The sequence below is a fragment of the Aplysia californica genome, unplaced genomic scaffold (assembly GCF_000002075.1).
Source record: "Aplysia californica isolate F4 #8 unplaced genomic scaffold, AplCal3.0 scaffold00086, whole genome shotgun sequence".
NCBI lineage: Eukaryota > Metazoa > Mollusca > Gastropoda > Aplysiida > Aplysiidae > Aplysia > Aplysia californica.
This window is the reverse complement of record NW_004797356.1, coordinates 739702-763320: the sequence shown is the minus strand read 5'-3', so window position 1 is coordinate 763320 and position 23619 is coordinate 739702. Positions and strand designations below refer to the sequence as shown.

General features: G+C 38.7%; 2 protein-coding genes across 4 annotated transcripts in view; one reads left to right on the top strand and one right to left on the bottom strand.

The window, feature by feature from the left end:
- Positions 1 to 2410, bottom strand: part of LOC101848956 — a 51296-nt gene extending 48886 nt beyond the window's left edge. The window contains exon 1 of the mRNA XM_005094631.2: positions 1924 to 2410. Within this exon, the coding sequence (XP_005094688.2) occupies positions 1924 to 1962 (39 nt within the window). The 5' untranslated portion in view covers positions 1963 to 2410. The remainder of the gene's footprint in view (positions 1 to 1923) is intronic.
- Positions 2411 to 7280: 4870 nt separating this feature from the next.
- The window catches only part of LOC101848423 (zinc finger protein 91), a 39071-nt gene continuing 22732 nt past the window's right edge, over positions 7281 to 23619 (top strand). Inside the window, exons 1-8 of one of the 3 annotated variants that reach the window (XM_013080446.2) lie at positions 7407 to 7524; positions 15528 to 15643; positions 16660 to 17262; positions 18029 to 18744; positions 19547 to 19676; positions 20487 to 20558; positions 20909 to 20976; positions 22478 to 22679. In XM_013080446.2, coding sequence (XP_012935900.1) covers positions 16716 to 17262; positions 18029 to 18744; positions 19547 to 19676; positions 20487 to 20558; positions 20909 to 20976; positions 22478 to 22679 — 1735 coding nt within the window. In that variant the 5' untranslated portion in view covers positions 7407 to 7524; positions 15528 to 15643; positions 16660 to 16715. Of the gene's footprint in view, positions 7525 to 15527; positions 15644 to 16659; positions 17263 to 18028; positions 18745 to 19546; positions 19677 to 20486; positions 20559 to 20908; positions 20977 to 22477; positions 22680 to 23619 lie in introns of all 3 variants that reach the window. The other 2 variants (XM_005094628.3, XM_005094629.3) reach the window with 2 other exon arrangements.

The window sequence follows — 23619 nt, the reverse complement described above, 5'->3', positions numbered from 1 at the left end:
GACATTGATAGTTACACAGACAGACAGACAAACCTATAGAGAGAAAGTGACAGATCTACGGGACACATTTAAACATATTTTTACATTCACCAATTATTCAGAATCAGATGTATCGTCAATCAGGTTGATGACTACACTAGGCTGCTTAGGGAAATTTAATCCATCTTTTATCCAGTATCTTTCCTTTGTTGCTTAGTAAAATTCTCTGGTTATACTTGAGAAGGCCTGCTTTGTGCGTCGCTTAACGTCATGGAGTTTAAATGTTGTATTTGCCAAAGCAACCCTTTTTCTTAATCTCAGCCCAGATTAATTCGTTAGGGTTAAGCTGAGGGTGAAAAGGAGGGAGCCTAAGAGGTATGTGACCATGTTCTTCCAGGTACTTGTCTACTCGAAAAACTTTTATCTGGCTCTGTTCGCTGGCGTTCACAAAGTCTAGGAGATCCTTTTTGGTTTTCGCTTATGATATGATGCATTGTCCATAACCAGGCATGATTTTTTATCTAATGCAGGCACCACAGTGTTACCAATCCAGTTTTCAAACTCCTTACTATCCATGTCTTTGTGATAGTCGCCATTGTCATCTTTCGACTTTGACTCAAAAACCAGTTCACAAATATTCACTAGTCCTCTCTCATGGCTTCCGATATGTGCAATTATAAAAGTCGGAATGACTCTCTGTTGGCTGTCAGACTGCCATTTTTTGGTGCACATGTGGTGGGCATTGATGTAGGACTCATTAAGAAAATAAATGTCAACGTTGTCTTCAATAAGCTGTTTTAATTTTCGTAGGTACTTCCTCCTCAGTGCAACTATGTTCTTCGACTCACAAATTACGTCTTTGGACGTTTTTGTCTTCTTGAAACTGAAACCTAGACTCTTCACAATGCGCCATACAGTCTGTTTGTTGAATCCAAATCGTGATTGCTGTTTAAATAAGACATAAGTGTTCTAAGTGTGACGTACTGGTTATCACCTAACATCTTTCCAATAGCGCGTCCCACGAGATCTCTGTCAAAGGTATCAAATTTAACAGGTCGGCCTCTTTGTTACCTCGACGTCTTCGGTTGCATTTTCATCCTATATCCATCTGTTCAAAGTCCTGTCACTTAAATCAAGCAAATGTTTAGTTCTGCTAAATGGATCAGAAATTGAACGATACAGACGACCGCGAAATAGCTATATACTTTCCGAGCAATGTTCTTGTGAGTAAAGAATTTCAGTTTGAACTTAGACTTCATCTTCATCACAATATGATATTTAGCAAGTTAACAATTCTAAATATTAAAACCACACAGCCCAAATGGATAAAAAAGCGTACACGCCTATGACTCTTGATAATTACTGACAGATCACAGTACCGTTCTCTTGTTCATTTTCAGACACATGTGTTCATGAGTAACAAAAGTGATTGTTTACCTGATTAGCTATAGAAAACAGCAGTTGGGAAAACACTGCTCACGATTTTCACGACAGTTTTGACAATACACAGAGTCGCCAAAGCTGTAATAATGTTTAAATTTTGTCAGACAAGACAAAAACATATTTATAATGCTATCCTTAAACGTTAATTAAAAATGTATTATATCAGGTGCGGGGCGAGGATTTTTTTAAATGAGGGGTCCAAAGTTGGTTTAGCCATGGCCATGGCAATCAAAGTTGTATGATGAATAATGCATAATATTTTGAATAATTAAATAATACATTTATGTATAATATTTGTACAAGGCAAGGCAAGTTGACAAGGGTGCTCTTGTTACGCTGTCATTCCTAGATACTATATTTCATTACTAATTCAATACAAGTTTTACAGTAATCATGTGCTGAAAGTTGGACAAATTGTAAACCTCCTCAATTTTTTTAGATGAACCAACACATTCGGCAACAATTTTGTTACAAGCTATAGATCTAGTAAGACACACTCACCTTCAAGTAACCCGCATTCCTTGTTGTTTTCTCCGCCATTATGGACACTTGTCATGTCATTGAGTCACAATACGAATCGGGATTTCATCAATGGCATGAATAAACAGTCAACGATAGTAAAAGGCTTAAGCATTAGCTGAATGTTGATTCGACAGCTAGGTTACCGTGGAGGCTGACAATACAAATGGCGCTCGCTCGTCTCGACTCGACTCGACTCGAGGTCTTTCCTCGGAGGAGGAAACCGAAAGTGATGGCAACGGGATAGATCTATCCACACAGTTCTTGATTGCGTCCTAGAGTCTAAACCTAATAACAATTTAAACAAACACCGTTAAATAAATATTCTTCTACTTATTCGTTTCACTTTTCACTTCTCTGTTACACTTTGCCTGTCATCACCCCGAAGAAACGGGGCTTACCACTGATGAAGTCTCGCTCGCTATCCGACATAGGCCAACTCTGAAAGTTTAAGTTCCTGGAAGACAAAGCTATTTTTAGCAGGTACAGAGAAGTTGAGGGGCAGTTACTGACGTCACTTCTTTTAGGGGATTCCCGGAGAGTATGCCTATAATTTAAGTTGTTGGCCCAGTTATTTATGGGCCCTACATTAATTAATTAAAATATAAATTTGATATTAAAATTATAAGGCTAGTTTCCTTTGTATTTCTACGATATTAGGTTAAAGTACCTTTAACTGAAGAAGAAGAAGAAGAAGAAGAAGAAGAAGAAGAAGAAGAAGAAGAAGAAGATCATTGTCATCATCATCACCATCATCATCATCATCATCATCATCATCATCATCATCATCATTAGGCATATTTATTTATAATAGTAATAAGGCCGGCTCTATTTCTCCGAACGCTCGGGAAAATAAACTTGAACTCTATTTTTCCGAACGGTTTCCGTTCTCAAGATTCGTTGATAATTTGCGAATGGGGTGGCCCGCACGCGTGCGTGTGTGTGTATATGTGTGTGTGTGTATGTGTGTGTGAGTGTGTGTGTGTGTGTGTGTGTGTGTGTGTGTGTGTGTGTGTGTGTGTGTGTAAAGTGTGAACGAGGTGTGGGGACGGAGGGAGGGGTGGGGGGGCGTGGAGGGATTTTTTTTTTTTACACGAAGGATTTTTGTTTTTGCTTTAGGGGTGACTAACTAAATGTAAAATAGCTAGGTTACTGCCAAGGTCGAGCAGTCCTAATTTCTTGCAATACCTTTTGAAGGCATTTTCAAATGAAGTATAGTCCGGGAACGGTCCCAACCACAAGAAGTATCTGAATATTCAGACATTTAAAAATCTCTAGCTCTAGAAATTGAATTCGATGCAAAAAATGCTTCTTCCCCAGTCCTCGCAGAATGACAGAATGAAAGTGAAAGATGACGCCTTAATCTCGCAAATAACCAAGAAATCTCGAGAACGGAAACCGTTCGGAGAAATAGAGATCAAGTTTTTTTCCCCGAGCGTTCGGAGGTATAGTCACTTCGTAATAATAATAATAATAATAATAATAATAATAATAATAATAATAATAATAATAATAATAATAATAATAATAATAATGATTATAATGATTATAATAACAATACCGTTCGGAGAAATAGAGATCAAGTTTTTTTCCCCGAGCGTTCGGAGGTATAGTCACTTTATTATTATTATTATTATTACAATGATAATAATAGGCTAATGATAATAATAGTCATAATAATAATTATTATTAATTATTATCATCATCCATCTTCGTACCGTCAGTCTTGGCTATTTTTATATTATTATAATATTATTATTATTTTTAACCTATGTTAAATTTTTTTGTAATTACCATTAACAGGCTTTGCATTTCATTATTAATTGGTATTATTACTGAAATTTAAGGGGGGGGGGGGCGGGGGGGCTACACCTGAAGGCTATCTTGCTTATTACTGGACCACATTTTACCAAATTTGACACATATAACAAGTATAGTAAGGAGTCTTTAAAACCGCAATCAAACTTGAAAAAAAAAGTTTTGTTTCCATGGATACGGCGGCCATATTGGATTTTGTTGACATGACATGTCTTACGTAATGAATACCGCACTTATTGCTATTGGAAATTGATTGGTTTTTTGCATGCGTGTTAACCAGAGAGATCTCACTTCGAACAAAGATGAGGGTGTTCAATTCAAACGTGAAGTCGATCAGTCCTGGTGTATGGATGTGAGGCATGGAAAGCATCACAGACTTGTATAAAGACAGGTTTTCTTGAACAGGTGTCTAAGAGTGTTACTGAGGATCAGATGGACAGACAGGGTCATCAATGTGGAAGTGTTAAGGAAAACAAGACAGATCCCAGTCAGAGATGAGGTAGGAAGAAGGCGGTGGCGAAGGATTGGACATACTCTCAGGAAGTCAGGCAGCTGCATAACAAAGAAAGTTTTGGATTGGAACCCACAGGGCAAGAGATCAAGGGGAAGACCTCGTGGAAACTGGAGGAGAATCACAGAAATCGATGTACAGAAAAGTGGGAAGACATGGAATAGCATCAAGAAGCTAGCCCAGGATAGAGAAAAGTGGAGGGTGTTTGTCCGTGGCCTATACCCTGGTGCAGGGTGAGAAAGGCAATGATGATGCGTGTTAACAAACATTAAATCTAAAAATTAGTCTGTTGTTTTTTTCCTAAACGGATTTTTAAAATTTTAATGAATTTTTTTTCTGAGGTAGGCTACCATTCAAGTTAGCAAAAAAAAAAAATACGTGAAAATTCACACTCAAGACACCACCAACAAAAAACTGTTCCAAAATATAAAAAATTCAACAGACAAATTTTTACTATTACATCTTCTCTTAATTCTGTGAAAATTTCATGAAGATTGGAAGAAAAATGGTGGAGTTATTCAAAAACGTGTAGACAAAAGTCGCGGTTTGAGAAAACGGCCGGTAAAGAAAAATAAAATATTGACTTTATAAGGAAATGGTGGTGAGAAACATGCCCGGTATGAGAAAAAATTCGGTTTTTGGGGTTCTTACGAAATGAAATAGTTGTAGGAGAGGCTGACGAAGCTACAAATGCCTACAACTCAAATTCCATAATTTTGAACTGAATCGGGGCTTTGGGGTGTAGCCCCCCCCCCCTCCCCCCTTAGTAGTCATCTCTGTCTCCTCGAATAATCGCAAATTCAAAAATTCAGTTTTCACCAATTTTACCGATTTGAACTAAAAATCTAGGCCCTTAGCCTAGGCCAATAATAATTATTATCTTTAAAAATACGGTCTCTGGCGAGATCACGTGCTAATTATCAGCACAGGAATTAAACACGTGTGCTTAAGAAATAGATAATATTCAAATTCCATCTCAAACATTAATTGCTTTAGCAAAAATCAAATGTTAAGCGTTATGTAACGATTTTTCATTTGGCCCTAGATCAGGGGCGGTTTGTTACGGTGCCTGTCAAATTTTTGTCAGCTGGACTATTGACAAGAGATTTATTGCTGATGATGATTTTCATTCAGTTTTAAGTAAATCCGAATAAACATGTATTATCATTTAAAATGCACTAGGCCGATTTGGAGGCGTTCAAATAGACAGTGGGATTCTCTACTGTTTCGTCGCGACAGAGACTCATTCCTTCACCTTTGCTTATCGCACCCGCTCGTTAATTTAAATCGTCTCCCGTCAAGCCGTTACGTCACGGAACTTCGTATGAGGACAAACTATCATGGCGGCTACAGTCCACTGGGCAAATCCATCGACTGCCCTAAGAGCGAATATAGCATCCCTTGATTGCCAAATTGGCCTCTGTGTTGCTTACAAAATCAATTATGAGACTGTAATGAGTCTTGAGCAGAACAGACACATGTATTATTTATCAGCAATACATGTACTTATCATTCAGCCTTTCTCTAACTATCATCAGGACATTTATTGTCAGCATGGCACTAATCTTTTTTGTTTTATTGAATTTTTAGCAACCTATAGTTCCTGTTTGGTGATTATTCATCGCTTTCTCCCCACTAATACCGTATCTGGCCCCATATGAGTCTAGCCGGCGAAAAGAGAAATCGTCTAGTGAAGATATATATAAGAAGAATTATAACGAGGAGCGATAGGCTCTCAGCTGTCAGAGTCTGGGCCGAAAACAATAGGCATACCCCCTCCCTTCCCTCCCTTTATCCATTGTCACCCCAGACAGACACCAAGTTCTATAATTAGCATTTGCCACACTTCCCCACTTTGTTACAACAGTGTTCTGAGAGCTGAGAAGTGTGATGAAGAACGTTTGATTACATAAAGATGGAAAACTGTTGTGTGCTAACTTTGTCCAGCTTTGTATAGTATCTGACAGTAGACATAATCTGCATGGGACAGCGTCATTGGTACAGTATCAATTGACTTTTTGCCACCATTCGGTACTGTTCTTATTACATATTTACAGGTCGAGTGCACGTCGATATTGTGTGAGGGTGTGTAGAAAGTAAAAGTCTTTGGTTAAAGTAACGAAAGCGAAGACCAGCAGTTTATTGCGCTTCTCACTTTCAGTTTGCTTTCTTGCATAGACTCTAGTAGTGTTTCTTTTTCTATGCCGTTCAAGTCAGTTTCTATTAACTCAGTAACTTCCATCATACATTAATCATAATATTGTTTCTTGACACGGCCGTAATTCAGCTCTTTCACATTATATTAAAATGTTTACAGTGGAGTGTGTGTGTGTGTGTGTGTGTGTGTGTGTGTGTGTGTGTGTGTGTGTGTGTGTGTGTGTGTGTGTGTGTGTGTGGAGGGCGGGGCGGGGATGGCGAAAGTAGGGGTATAAAATGAGGAGAGAGAGAGAGAGAGAGAGAGAGAGAGAGAGAGAGAGAGAGAGAGAGAGAGAGAGAGAGAGAGAGAGAGAGAGAGAGAGAGAGAGAGAGAGAGAGAGAGAGAGAGAGAGAGAATGTGTTTGAGTGTGTGTGTTTGTGTGTATGTGTGTGCGTGCGCGTGCGCGCGAGTACGCGCGTGTGTGTGTTTTGTGAAGGAAGCGGGTGGGGGGGGGGGGGAGCAAGAAAGAGTCTATGTGAATGATGACCGGTCAGTTCTATAAACCACGAGCCGCCACGTCTGCCCTAGATGGTTTTTTCGCTATATTATTATACGCCCTTTACATTTCTAGGCTACATAGGGGCCTAAATTAAAATAAAGAAAGAGAGGATAAATTGGTGTCAGCACAATGCATATATCTGACCATATCAGTGCAATAATTCTAGCTACACAAAATATAAAAAAATGTTGTTATAATTATTATCTGATAATTAATTATAATTACAACGGATCTAATATCTAAGTAGCCGGAACCCACGCAATTCAAATTTGTAGACTGCTGGGGACTAAAGTAAACCATATTACCAATGTTTAACGCAGGGTAGAAATCTGCTCAACGCATCAAACAACAGTGAAAACAACAGTGTCGACTGTGACAAAAGACAGCCAACGGAAACGCTCAGCAGTGGCTGGAAGATCGTTTTTATAAATAATGTAATATTCCAAGTTGCATACGTACATATAATTGCTTTTTTCTTGGTTTGACGCACAGGCATGCTGCTTATATTCTACTACACAGTGAAAGACGAGTGTTGTTTGTGTAACTAAATTTAATCAAGTAAGTGTAGCCTAACAACTACAATCTAGACTAGAAATCTAGATCTAGACTAGAATCTAGATTAGATCTAGATCTATATAGAGATCTAGATCTAAAATCTAGATCTACAGTCTATATATCTAGATCTAGATCTAGATCTGTAGATCTAGTAAGCTAGCAAGAGTTTGTATTAAAATTAGGGAGTGTATACAGACCCGGTAACCGGGAGCAAAGTCTCAAAGTAGACAGACCCGGTAGGCAAGTTACACTTTTGTGATTTCAGAAAGTTTCAGCGCCCTCTTGGCTCAGGGTAGACCTAGGTTCTTCTAGATCTATGGCCTAGGTCTAGATCTAGACAGACAGATATAAATCATTGATCTAGTTTCGAGGCTAGCCTAGATCTAGATCTAGAATCTAGATCTAAATCTAAATGAAGATTGCGGATGTCTTTTCGATGAACGATCGTTTTTCCTCTGTTTTGGAGTTGGAGGAATCACAATTTGAAGAAAAGAACAATATTAGGCCTATATGTCATAATTTCAACCGAGCAGTCTCTTTCTCTCTCTCTCTCTCTCTCTCTCTCTCTCTCTCTCTCTCTCTCTCTCTCTCTCTCTCCTCTGTCCTCTGTCTCTGTGTACCGCTCGCATTCTCTTTTTGCTTGTTTGTCTCTCTCTTTCTCTCTCCCCACCTATTTCTCACTATCTTTCTCTCGTTCCCTCCTGCCAACTGATATACATTTTGCTAACACTTCCCCCAGCTCTCTCTCTCTCTCTCTCTCTCTCTCTCTCTCTCTCTCTCTCTCTAACTCACACACACACACACACGCACACACACACACACACACACACACACACACACACCACACACACACACACACACACACACACACACACACACACACACACACACACACACAAACACACTACAGGGTCTGGGCGCTGAAACTTTCCGAAATCACAAAAGAGTTCACCTACCGGGTCTGTATACTTCGTAACTTTGTTCCCGGTTACCGGGTCTGTATACACTTCGTTAAAATTAAGGCCGTCGTTATTCGGACTCGAGTCCGAATAACATTTTTTCATATTCGGACTCGAGTCCGAATAAAAAAAATTCTTATTCGGACTCGAGTCCCAATATGAAAAAATGATATTCGGGCTCGGGTCCGGAAAAAAGGAAGTGTCTTCGTTCTATAGGTCTAACGTTCAGTGCTTCCATTTTTCGCCATTTTTAGCTTCCCCCACACCTTTTCTGCCGATCCGATGCCCGCCGCCTCATTGATACGCCCCCCCATGTTTCCCACTTTCTTTGTTGTAGAAAAAGGTAAAATTGAAGATTAGCAGACCACCTGGCACCTGCAATATTATGAGCTGTGTAAAAAAAAGACCGATTCGTTCAAATACACAAGCCTGTGTCATCTCGATTGTTTACCAAGAAAAAGCATACGGTAACTTTTGATTCCATAGACCAGTGCACAATTCATTACGTAGATCTACGTCAAGATTAGCTTATTATTGTAATAATGATCAGTTGCCAGGGGGAAAAAGACTGACGCGTATGGGACGTTCAACGCCCGGACCGATAGTGCCCCCCACCCCCTCCCTGACACGCACACAGCCACACGTGTGCAGGCTGCCCATCCGACCTTGACACACGCTAACGAGCCATCTTTAATTGCTTCTGATGATCTCTTGACAAATAAACATTTATTAGAAGCGAACTTTTCAGGCTGGCCTCAAATTCATCATAAAATAAAAACTCGGCTCCTGCACAAAACGCCTTTTTGCCCGAAGTAATCCCGGTCTCTACCCAGCCTGAGGCGAGTCACGAGTGAGGCAGGACAGGAAGCCGGAGTCACTAGTCACAGGAAGTCGGAAGTGATGCAGGACAAGAATTAGAGTCCGAATAACATTTTTTCATATTCGGACTCGAGTCCGAATAATCACTAGACTCTCTCTCAGGCTAGCCACTAGCCACTTCGATCCAGATTTAGCTGTCACTGAACGACACTTGAAAGTTAACACAAAGGAAGTGGCTATCCTCACCCACAGTAAGAATAAAAATACAATCGACCTCTCACCCGGGGTGAGACTTTCCAGCGTTGGCTATTCCCACCTGGTGTGAAACAAGACATGTTTTTCCTCATTTCAGAATATACACACTGTCTACCGGTGTGGATGATCAAATTGACAAAAGCAAAGAAAAAATGACGTAGCCCAAAAGTAAGCTAATTTGATCGTCTACAAAGATGCTATGGCTATTTCACTTTTCGAATCGAGCCAAACTACACGGGTTGCCATTTTGTTTTGCCTGGAAGTTCTCGCAAGATCTACTCCTCCTCTCTCGAGATCTCTCTGTCTCTTTCTGAATACTGTCTATCGGTGTGGACGATCAAATTGACAAAAACAAAGATAAAAAATGATGTTAAAACACAAAATTTAAGTAAATTAATTAAGTCGTCTACAGAGATGCTACAGCTATTTAACTTTTTTAATCGAGCCAAACTACGTGGGTCACCATTTTGTTTTGCCCGGAAGTTCTCGCGCTACTCCCCTCTCTCTCTCTCTCTCTCTCTCTCTCTCTCTCTGCTCTCTCCCTCCCCCCCTCTCTCTCTCTCTCTCTTTTTCTCTTTGTCTCTCTCTCACTGCCCGCAGACAAAATTGCACGCTTTCAACACAAAGGCGCTGGAACGTTTGTTAAGGGTGAACGCTACACTGGTTGGCCTTGGCTATCACTGTGAATGCACATCGGGTGAGAATAGCTAAAAGCCTCGCTCGCCTGCGCGGTGAGAATAGAGGTTGCCTAACACAAAATCGAAATATCTCATTGAATTGAAATTATTGTTTTTGGAGACAACTGCAACAACATAGGCTAGTCATAGCCCAGCTGTGGCTCTTTGGAAATGGCCTTCCCGTTTGTTTACATAAAAGAAACAGAAGTGATTGCTAAGGACAAAAGTGGCCATGTAGGCTAAGTGAACCCTTCCACATTAGCCTGTAATATTTTTCTGCCTTTTTTGTATTAGTTTGGCCGGATTGAACTTTGGTGGACCCGCCGTGTTTATATGTGTATATTAATGCGCACTAGCCATAACAGTGGGAGGTTTGAGGGGGGCTTATCCCCCTGTTAGTGGGGGTGGGGGGGTTCAGGGGGCTTGCCCCCCGTGCAAAAATAATAATATACAAAAAGCACACACACAATCTTCTTCACGTTTACATGGCAAATTATCAGTTTCAAAATGTCTGCCAATGGAACGGGAAGGCAATTTCCAAAGACGCCGCCCAGCCTGCCTCGTAACATCTTGGACTAGGGCGAAAAATCTTGGAGGTCCCGTGCAAGTTGCACTCGTAAAAGATCCCTTGGTGGTCTAATATCGATAAGAGTAGGCTTCGGCCGCCACCCAGGCAAAATTCTAAATTTCCTACCAACTGAAAATGTTCAATGTATCCATAGGCTGGGTTAATTTTCTTTTTGCTCTAAAGCCATTGAATTTGCAGTGATTGATCTGTGGGTCCTTTGACCCGATCCCACCTAAGATGTTGTTTAAAAAATTATTCCTTTCCCTTTGAGAAAAGCGATCATATAAATTTGTTTTTATACAAAGTCAAACATAAAAAATTGTCAATAAAAAAGCAACCAAACATAGTAATATCAATAAATTAACTCCAAAATGGACCAAAACATAAAGATTTAAGTTTTAATTCAATGTTTCTCTTGGCTGATCCTTATTTTCTGATGATGCCCCACTGATCAGTTTTAGCTTTGTCTTCATCATTTTTCTCTCCTTCATCGTCTGACTCAACAAGTAGACCTTCACCTATCTGTCCCCGTAGAATTATATGCAAATTTAGATGGCCAAATTATGCACAAAAAAGCAAAATTATGCACAAATTATTATGCAAGTTACCGTAACACCATTCGTAACATATTTTGCACTTTTTCAGCAAGAATTTTCATGATTTTCATGTTTTATGTGCAGAAAAATTGAAAACAGAACATATCAGTATCAGTGATTTGTTGTGTATTTCGAAAGAAAACAATACACATCTGTCAGAAAAAAAAAAGCAACCAAAACATATTTTATAATCTCTGTAACTTTCAGCAGTAGATCTAGATCTCTATCATCATCATCTTTGCCTTTCTCACCCTGGGTCAGGATATAGGCTACGAACAAACACTCTCCACCTTTCCCTGTCCTGGGCTAGTCGCTCGATTTCACTCCACGTCTTCCCACTTTTCTGTACATCCAGTTCTGTGACTCTTCTCCAGGTTCCACGAGGTCTTCTCCTTGATCTTTTACCCTGTGGGTTCCAATATAACACTTTTCTTGTTATGCAGCTGCTTGACTTCCTGAGAGTGTGTCCAATCCATCACCAACGTCTTCTTTCCACCTCATCTCTGACCGGGCTCTGTCTGGTTCTTCTTAATACCTCCTCGTTGGTGATCCTGTCTGTCCATTCGATCCTCAGCAGCCTCCTCAGACACTTGTTCAAGAAAACCTGGATCCTCTTTATGCACGTCTCACATCCATACAACAAGACTGACTTCACATTTGAGTTTAAAATTCTAAGCTTTGTTCGTAATGAGATATCCCTGGTCCTCCAAATCCTGCTCAAAGAAATAAATGCAGCCTGTGCCTTTCCAATGCGGGACTTTATATAGATCTCTATAGAGGAAAGAAAAATGTAAAAAAAAAAAAGGACATCTGGACCTCTGATGCTGGCACATTACTAAAACCAGAGACACCTGTCAAACATGAAACATCGGCAGACATGAGAACAAAAGCTTTTGATGGATTGAAAAATTGAACTTGCTCAAGCCACTCAAGGAACAAAATCCCAACCCATTATCAACATCTTTTAACAAGGGAAATAACCAACTTGTCACTTAAATGAGACTTATTACGGTGATTACTTCCCTTTAGTCACAGGGCGAGGCGTTAATTAATTGTTTTGTGAAAAAAAGGGAAAAAACTTGAAAAAACGCGGGGAATCCAACATTATGCAAATGTTGCAGAATTATGCGAAAAAAACGCGGCCGCACAATCGCATAATCCTACAGGGACAGACCTATCCCATAGACCTGTCCTCCGAGGCATTTAGATTGAAGATTTTGCCACCAGCTTCCTCCATTCCTTCTGGTCTTCAGCTTTCCTGAGCGTATCTTTGAGTTCCAGGCCTGTCCATTCCTTGATGTTGTCCTCCCAACTCTTCTTCGGTCTGCCTCCGCTCCTTTTTCCCTTGACACAGCCTTGCAGGATTGTCTTGGCAAGGCCGGATGAATGGATGATGTGTCCATACCATTGCAGTTGCGTTTCCTGACCAGAGTGAGATCAGCATATGGTCCAATTTCATTTTTGATTCTTTGTTTGACTTCATCATTTGTGATGTGATCTTTGTGTGAGATACCAAGGATTTTTCGGGAGCATCTCATCTCCACAGCTTTGATCCTTCTTTCAAGGTCTGCATTCAAGGTCCAGGTTTCACACTCACAAAAATACTGACTTGACCAGGAAACGCTTCAGTCTGATCTTGGGTCTGATGGTGATATTTCTGTCGTTCCAGTAGACCTAGATACGAGACATTTACCCAAAATTACATCTCCCCTTTATTGTTATAAATGATAGTTGATCTTTAAGGATAGAATCAATTATCAATGATTAGAGTCAAAGTCAACTTAATTGGGGGTGAGGAGTTCAAGAAACGGTGGCGTCGGTGGCCTAGTGGTTAGGCTACTGGACTCGTAATCGTAAGGTTGCGGGGTCGGGGGGTTCGAGACGCAGGCCCGACGTTGTGTCCTTGGGAAAGGCACTTACACGAATTTTCCTCACTACACCCAGGTGGAAATGGGTACCTGGCCATAGACAGCGAAAGATCTTGTCAGTATGTTAGTGTTTTAGCACCTATAAATGGCTGCTTGCACTGTATGCTTCCCAGAAAGTTGAGTTTGTTTCAGAATGCTCTCAGGTCTGCTGGGGTAATACTAGTATAGATTGTGAAGTGCATGGAGCTTGCAGTTGAGCGGGAATTTGCGCTATACAAATGCTATCTATTATAAATGGTGAAAAAAGTAATTAGACTCATGATAGCTTTTCCTTCCACCATCACACTCACACACACTCACACGTTTGTACATTGGCTGTCAGCCCTCACAATATGGTCCCAAGTTCCTTTGTCTTTGTCTATGATATAGGCAGTGAAATAGCAATGTTAGATATATATACAAGTTCTGGAACTCAGTTTATTATGGTCGGCATAATCAGTACTAGACATCCATGGCCAATTAACTTGCGATTGAATCAATGATTTATAAGTTTCTAATGTGACTGATAAAAGGATTGAGAAGTGGAAACATTCCTGCTTGGTTTTCATTATATCTCTACTCATAGTTATTAAGTTTTTGATGAACAATATAATAACAAGTTAGCATTGAAATTTTAATTACTCCTTTGCTTGATTACTAAAAAAACAAAACAACGAAAGATGTTTAGATAAACACAAGCAAGTATATTAACAGCATGGAAAGTAACCCCATAAAAGTGAAAATGCTGAAAATCTAGTGATATTTATGGGAGGAAATAGCATGAGTTGCCGAACTCTGATCATATAACCACATGAATATAGGACCTCTCTCTCTCTCTCTCTCTCTCTCTCTCTCTCTCTCTCTCTCTCTCTCTCTCTCTCTCTCTCTCTATATATATATATATATATATATATATATATATATATATATATATATATATATATATATATCTATTCATTTTTCAGTTATTTTGCCTGGTGTAACAAGAAACTAAATTACAGTTACAGACTTAATAATGATAACTGACAATGATAATGTTATATATATGTGGCCCATGGCTCTTCTACACAGTAAGTTATAGCTATACTATCATATAAATGCATTAGACTCATGTCTAAACGGAAAGAAAAATCCGCTCCCTTCCGAGGGTTTCACCTGTCTAAGACGGAAAATGCTTTGCCCGCTCAGCCCTGATTTGAAACAAAACTCGCAAGTTTGATTCCGCCGGCTCTAAACTTAACGCCATGGCCATGCCGCTGGGCGAGGAAGGGGAGTAGGGGTGCAATTGGGGTAGAGTAGAAGTTACTCTATGTTACCCCATCATATGAGCACTGAGCGCTACAGATGGTCAGTGTAGTGTGGGTGTGATATCTCACGACTGCCCGTGAGAGTGCTCGAGTAGCCAGCCACTACGGAAACTTTCCTGGGTAGCCAGAAGCCAGAGGTGTGAAATTAGATTGACCAATGCGTACGGCCTGCTGAGAAAAGAGTTCCTCGAATCGTTGTTACAATGATGACAGTGAGGGGTGGCATTGGTGGGTAGGACTAAGGGTGGCAGCAAAGGAGGTGTTCAAACGTTTCTGTTTTTAATAGGTCAAACAGTGGTCCTATGAAAGGCAAGCACTGGTGGTAATTGGATAAGTAAGACTGATGCATGTCACTATCAGACAGGATAGCAACTGAGAGGTGTGAAGTTTTGACCACTGCTTGCCGATCGGACAAGCGATCCTTGATCCCACCGGCTGAGCCTTTGAACCCCCACCCCTAAATTCCCCTGTCTAAGACGGAAAATGTCTAAGACGGAATTTTTTTCAAGCTCCCTTGCGTTTCCGTCTTACACAGGTTCTATTGTATTAAATATCACATGAAAAGAGAATATATTGTTGTCTCTGCATTTTCAAACAGATAGGAGAACAGAGCAGTCGCAAATACCACGTAAAACCTGGACCTAACATAACATGTGCTCATTGATGTTTTGTTTTTATTTAGAAGGTTTTGGTTTCGTGTAGCGCACGAAACCTTTTTTGCTCATGGACTGTGCTAGTTAAATGTTGAACATAATCATTTGTCATTGAGGAACAGAGGCCACGAAACTGCCATGGTTTTAGGTGGTCTGGGAAGAAATGAACAAAACCGCCTATTTGAGAATCCCTGGATTGCTTGGTTTAGTGGACTACATCGTGCAAGTGCTGGAATGTCATGTCTTACCTTTATTTTCATCATAGTGTCATTCAAGTAGACATCCCCATGCATACCAATGCCACTGGACAATTCTTGGAAAACCAAATTAAATCGACCTTGGAGTGATCACCAATAAATAGCCCCGGTATGAATCCTACAGGTATGTGAAGTACCATGACAGCAATTGAACGAAAATGACTTTGCTCCCAATTCAGACCCTTTGTTTGCAACTCACTATGATATTTGGGATGAAATGACAGATAATTATGTCCAAAATTTAATAGAGTCAATGCCCACAAGGTTCGTGCACTAAACAAAACCAATAGCTTCTAAGCAAAATACCAATGAACACATTTATTATTGTTAAGTCCTTGTTTTGCGTGGTATTTGTGATTGCTCTGTTTTCCGTTTTTAAAAAAAGAACTATCGTGATAAAATATCGTAATGAAATATTGTTTATTGGAGAGACAAAATTCTCCATACATTGGATATGCCTTGTATGTCCATTCTATCAATATTGATGCACCTCAAAACACTCGCAAAGACAATTTTGCATTTCTTTGATTTTGCACAACTTTACCAAGCCTGATTTTTTCAAGTCAATTTTGAGTGATACTTTATCAAGTGTCTCCTGACATAGATGAATTATCTATGCTGAATTTATTTAGCTTTAAATTGGTATGCTGCATGAGTGGGTAGTGCAAGGCATTAACACAATTATTGGGTGATTACATTTTCAAGTTTCTTTTAGACGCCACTGTATAACAAGATGCTTTTTCTTTCACGAATGTCATCTAGGTACATTCTTTCAGTAAATTGAGCTAAATTTGTGATAAGCACCTTTCCTTACAGTTGTAAGTTTGGCAGCCTCTTTATCAAGAATAAACCCCACACTTTATCCTGTTGCCTATTATCAAATGCTTACATTTAGCAGTTTTAGCATTGGAGCATTGGTACTGCAAAAAGCTGGTAATGATTTAAATTCATTATTTAAGTTATCTTTGATTGTAATTTCAATATTTCTTTTTTCTCAGATTTAGAAATAAAGATTTCTTCTGGCATGTTCATGAAATAAGGCAATATTCCAGTGAAAACATGAAGATGATAAGCTTGTCTCCAGCAGGTACTGTCTTTCCATAACATTGGAATGTTGTTGTTTTTTTTATATCATTTCAGGGTTTCAAAGACTTTGGATTTCTGTCACTTATGGTGAAGTGTAGACAATTGTGACAATGAGAAAGAAGACCATGAATGAGAAAAAAATAGAAAAAGAATTTTGCAAAACTAACTGTGTGATATGTTGGACTGCACTTGGCTCAAAAAAGCAGCTTTTACGTGGCTCTAAGAGCTATAAGCATGAAGTCAAGAAAAAGCTTCAATTACTACTATCCTCAGAAGATTTCAATTCTTTATATGATGAGAAGTTGTTTTCTGAGCCAAGACTTTGCTTACCATGTTTTTCAACTATCAAAAAAATCCCTCAGAATGTGATGGAACTCCAAAAAATTATTGGAAAACCAATCAACACTAATTTGTACAAAAAGAAGAAAAAAGATTCTGTGAGAAGTGGTGAAAAAGATGCATGTTCTCAAATGAATTCACTTAAACCACTAACTAATTCAGAAACAGAAATTCATGACCAGCTGATATCTTTAAAAAAGAAAGTGAAAACAGATATGGAAGAAGCAAGTTCAGTCAGCGCAACTGGAGACTGGGACAATGATTGTGAGTCAGTCGGTCAGCATGTTTCTACAGGAATAGCCATTTCACTTCCTAGAGGTAAGAAAAACTGTCATTTCATTGAAATGGAAAGAGGCAGTGTCAGTAAAAATGTTTTCAATGAATTGGGAAAGAAGTTATTTTGTGTGAGCAGTTAAGCTGTAAGTACATACTTTTTAAGAATATTCTGCCATATAGCTTGTGTTTGGCAAGGAAGTTTTAGTTTTTGATGGGATGCCTAACTTGTTGGAATCATTGCAAGTGTACTTTTTGTTTTAATATTTCTGTAATCATCAATTGTTTTCATCCATTTAAAAAACTGAAGGCAATTCATGCTATGTTATGAAACAGCAGGATTATCAAGTCATGATTCTATCGTATTGATACAGTGTAAGCTGCAACAGTGTCAAGATTTTTATTTGTGTTTCAGATTTTCCCTAATGTCAGATTTTTATGACCTTTATGTTGTGAATAAAAAAACCCCGAAAACCCAGCTATAGAAGGTGAGAGAGAGGAGAAGGGGTGGAAATCAACAAAACGTAAAGTTAAAATAAAGTTTTTTCTTTATAATCTATCTGAAGTATGCGCATTTGTGCCTGAGTCTTGCACTTAATATAATAACTCTTGCAGTTTTTGTCGCACATTCAAGTGGCACAAAAACATATACACAGTTTATTTTCACATCACACTCATAATGTGATGGTCGCATAAGGTTTTCAGATTTTTTTAAAGCATGCCCATTTACATCCCCGTGTAGTACTCTTTATGGAGTTGTGAATGCATTGATACTTTATTTGTAACCTTCCTTCGCTCTGACTGTTCTCAGATGTAAGTCTGGACAAGAAAATGAAAAAAGCTGTCAAGATTCCTTGTGGAAAAAAGTTAACACACAGAAAGTGTACAAAGAGAAACTCTTCTCTTCTTGAAGCTGGGGCAGGTCTGTCTACAGGGACGGAAAGGGAGGTTTGTGATAACAGATCGCTTTGTCATGGAGAAGCACAAGATAAGGGCTCAGTGAGAACAACAAGAAGACTGACGAGGCAGGCGGTGATGTCTAATTTCAAAAGAGATGCTCCTGAAGACACTACGGATCACTTCTCTTTGGGAAAAAGAAAGAATGTTAGGACTGTCCAATCCTGCAAAGTTGTTTCTCATCAAAACCATCATAGGTCTGTTCTTTCGTGTTCAGCAAATTTGACGAGGAAGATAAAAGATATAACTTTTTCTTCCAATGGAGATGATGTAGACAGTCTGACTGAAATGAAAGATACACTTTTCGATAAAATTCCACTTGTGCAATCCTCTGAAGCTGATTTTGATGAAGAGGCAGAGAAGGATACATCGTCCTTTCCTATTGTTGCTGAAGGAACCAGCGACAGTTTTGTACAGCCTTATGTTTGCGAGATGAATGGTCGAAAAACACGACTGAGAAGTAAAGAGAGCAAGCAAGAAAAGAAAGACAGTAAACATTTTCAAAATATCAACATTCCTACTCACCTGAACAAGCAATCCAAAAAGAAGCTTCAGGAACTTTCCCAGAAGGTAAACAGATTTTTCACCTGTTGTACACAATACATTTCTCTATTCTGAATTAGCCTTTTAACATGTTTGATCTACTGTGCATAATACATTTGCTCTATACCATGTTTGTCTTTTTACAGAGTTGAAGAACCCTGCTTGGGCAAAAGAGAAAGACAGGAATATACAGTTATTTAAAAACTAAAATACCTTGCCTCTATTATTGATAGGTCTAAGCTAGACTTTCAGTGTTTTTTGTATGGATTTGTTTCGTACATAATACCTTCATCTCCAATCATGGCACAGAAATTTTAAATAGGACTTGATTTGCATCATGTAGCTGAGGAATTGTTTTTTCTATAGTCTACTCTTACTCTTTTAGGAATTCAGTTTTACTTTTTATCCTAAAAATCATGTTTTATATAATGGTATGCACTGCCATTACTTCTTATATCCTTGGCATTTTTGTATTTGCTATCAAGTTGATTAAGTTAAGAAATGAACTATTTGCATTTCTGACATTTCTTTAATTTCGTTTACTTCAAATGCAAATGGTTCAAACTGCTCATTTTATGTTGTGTAATGGATCCCAAGCTGTTGTTTTTTAACATCATTAACATTTTTTTGCAGTTTGAGAATCTCTTTCTGAATGCTATTGTGATATGAAGTCCTTATTAATTACCTCGCATCTTGCTTCAAAATTTACTAAATCCAGAGGCATGAGTTCAGAAAAAACAACATGAGTCCCTACCCAACTCTCTCTATTCCCCAAAAGAGAACACAAATTGAGGCTAATTTTCTTGTAATATTTTCCCTGGCATGGAAGGTGGCAAAGTACATGGAGACGAGAGACAACTTGAGCCCCATGCTGATGCTGCAGTGTTCGGAGAGAGACTGTAATGAGAAGTACCCGCTATGGAGACACCTTTCCCTGCACATCAAGTATTTCCATCACAGTGAGTTCCAAATCACCTATGTTATTCCACAAGCCCCCAAACCTATTTTTGGGGGTTTCTAGATGAAGCCGTTATTAGAATAAAGATATCATGGGGCGACTTACAACAAAGTTTTGTTGTGTTTCGTTTTTTCGTTCTTAATTTCTAATTGTAAATCAGGATTACTTAAGGCATTTCTCTGATTTGAGCGATCTATTTTTCTTGTTCATTTTCTTCAAACTAAAAAAAAATGAACTAGGCACATGTGGAATGACATAGATGAAATACTTCCATTAAAATTTCATAGAAATAGGGAGAAACTCAATAGAAATTCTATTCACTCACAAATCAAAGTGATGTCTTCTGCCTGTGAGGGTGAAGCGCCTAATCACTACATCACATATATTGGTATATATACTTATGATGTGAGCCTCCTATTTAAAGCATATTATCCCATGTTTTTCCTCTAGCATTGATTGTAGCATTCAGATTTTTATCTTCATTTAAAGACTAATGGAAAATGTGGTTTCTTAGATTTCTTTTGAGAATTTCATGGAATGAAAAGAAATCTAATGAGGCAGTTCTGAAAAAAAAAAACCCAGCTTGGGAAGGTCACTAAGAGAAACAGTTAGGAAGATTTGCTGCTCTCACTGTAAATCACAGAATAAAAATACCTCACTGGTGTAAAACAAATGGGTCACTCCATCTGACTTTGCTTCATGGGATAAGAAAAAAGAATTGGATTTGCTCTTTGTTGTTGGGACAGTGATGTGTTGAATGGCTGTACTTTCGTTTCTCGATATGGTTAAGTGCATGTTTAATGAATTTCAGATGGACAGCCTCTCCCAAAGGATGAGTTTTCTCAGAAAATGTCTGTACTGGCAGGTGAACCCGTTGATGAAAGTAAGTCCTCTTTCAGAATTTGATTTGAGAGATTGTATTGGTCTCTAATGCATATATTGTTTGTTGAATTTTTAACGAAATAATTGAAAGAATGAATTTCCATTAATACAATGGAAAATTAGAAAAATGGAAAATTAAAAGCAAAGCATATTTACTGGTAAACTATGTAGTCTACTATTTCTAACCTACTTTTTATTTGTTGCTTATCTCATTACATGTTTCTATGGGGTAAATACCTGTCTATTGTTTGTCCTTTCTGAAATAATATGGAAAAATATTGCTTCAATTTAAGTCTTGGAATATTTTAAACTGCTGTCTCATTGTGTTAATGAATAGACTTTTATCCTCAGGTATCTACCCCTTCAAGTGTGAATACGATGGTTGCAGTGTCAGATTTTCTGCCAAGGAAAAATGTCAGGTACTAATTTATATTTCTGGTCTCTTCTCATAGTTTCCTAGAGGTTTTGAATGAAAATAATGTTTCTAATGTTACTTAAAACTGAAAGAATGCCTGAACCCTGAAAACATTTTTATCAGAAAATGGCTACAAATTATTCATATAAGTTGGGTTAAGAAAATGAATAGCAGTGCAATGTATACTTTTTAGAATAAAATTTTGTTACAGTGGGTGTCGCATTCAACGAGGTTTCCAGGACCAGCTTGTTGTCCTTATTAGATCGGACCTCTCGTTGAATGTGACTAAGGCTAAACAAAAGAAAGGAGACAAGTTATTGTATTACACGATGTACCAATACCAGTAATTAAAACAGTTGTTCCCCTTGATGACGAAATTCTCAAACAGCATCAGTGTGCTCGTGTTTGAGCTATGCTCTCACTGTCATTTCTGCATTAAAAAATTATTTTTTTGCGGAACACTTCTCGTGTGGAAACATATCCTCTCACATCTAGGCCTCGATCTAGATATCTACATAAAGTAAAGGCGGGAGCTTGGATTTTCTGATCAGGGGAAGAAAAGAAAATTGAAAAAATGAAGGTCTCGATCTAGACCTACCCATCCAGAGTCTTGCAGTTTCACACAGCCCGCATCGCATTCCCACCAACCCCCTCCCATCCTTACTGTAGGCCAGCCAACCCTCACCTATCCTCGTGGCTTTGGGGCCCATATTACGAGGCACACTAGATCTAGCAATACAATGTGTTTAGAATGGAGGATGAGCCTTGTGCTTGGCGGGAGATGGAGAGAAAGGAGGAAAATTCTTCGCTTTTGGGGCCGTTAATTGCTTTTATCTAGATACCGCGACCTCGCTGAAAGCGACTTAGGTCTGTTTGCAGCCTCCATGGAGCTGACGTTCATTCACAAAGATATATAGAGGAAAAAAATTAGGGATTAAGGATTGCCTTGTTGGAGCCGACTTCTCGTTGAATGTGACACCCACTGTAATAGTATTAGGACCATTTTTTTTAAAATGCAAGAAGTGAGATTTTTTTCCACTTATACAAAGTAGAATCGTGTCATTTAATTACGTGGGAAACAGCTTCACCTCCAGTTTGTAGGTTTATTGGTTTTTTTCCTCCTTCAGGTCAGAGTCTCGGTTAACTAACAGTGTTGCAACCACACATATCATACAGCTGTGAAATTGATAGAGATGGTGATTGTTTTTTTGTTTTTTTTTTAAAGACACATTTTAGTACCTTAGAATTACAAAGTTCTATGTGACATTTTTGGCATTTTGAGTTACTAAGGCCCTGAGGTCAGTTACCAATCTGTCAGAATCGTAAGATTATTCGTAGTCATTATCAAAATATTCAAAGAATTTCTTTCGAAAAAGCTTCACATTTTGAGAGACTCAAATTTTTTAACGTCAAGTTTTTCAAAAGTAGGTACTGAGCAGATGAAACTTCGTAATTCTAGGGTAACAACTGGTCACTCAGTTGAACAAACTGTATTGTGTTCACAGGCCCACCAGTCTTGTCACAACACAGACATAAGTCATGTATGTGGATACCCTGACTGTGGGAAAGCTTTCCGTACTCTAGCAAACCTGCAGATCCACCACAGAATCCACACAGCGGACCGGCCGTACCTGTGCAGTGTTGAAGGCTGTGACAAGTCCTTTATACACAAGAACGATCTCAGCATGCATCAGCGCAGACACATGGGTACAGTTTTAATGATAAATAAATGATCATAATAACAAGGAGTACTTCTACAGCACCCACTCCCCGATGGATCTAGATGCTTCTCACTGAAATATGATTTGCATCAACGTTTGATGCATACTAATTGCACACTAATTCTTTCAAATACATATGTGAAAGGCAGTGTGGAGAAATCAGGCGCTTGTCAAAATGATGAAACTTAAGAAACCAGAATTTTTTTGCTTGTTTGGTAATTTTTATAGAATTTATGTTTTTTGTCTTATCACCTTTTACGTTCATTTAAAAAGCACATTCTGTGTGTTTTTTACTGAAAAATGTTGCTTAAATGCACAAAAATCTAATTTGTAGTTCTCAAGGACTCTCAAGCTTTGGAAGTCACCTAACTTTGCAGGCCATTTTCTTGCTATTTTTACCTCTGAAATTAGGTGACCGCCACCTCCTTTTATCTGCAAATAACTCAGCTTCTATTTAAGATAGATGAGTATTTTTTTTCATAGAAAGTAAGACTATGAAAAAGCTTTTTACCAATCACTCCATAAGCCCCAAAATTGACGAGTTTGACGATTCGACTGCCTTGTGACACATATATATATATACTCGTAATCTGACAAGCAACACGTACACCAAAAGACCACCTCTGTGGCTACAGTTTTGTAGCTTTAGCTGACTGAGCTTTGCTCTCCCTTTGAATACAGTAGTCAATAAGTTGCCTTTCAGTTTCAGCACAGTGTTGTTTAGTAGAAAGGAAATTGGTTGTTTCAGAATTTTTTGTTATTCACAAGGTCACATGCTTCTTCTGATCAAAAACTCTCCTTGTTTTTCTCAGGGTGATTGGTTTGTTCCTATTTCATGTTTGAAATAGCAAAAAAATTTTTTTTTAAAATTACAAATAATGAAAGACCAAAAACTGTAATCAGCTTCTGAGTTGACCTTGAAATTT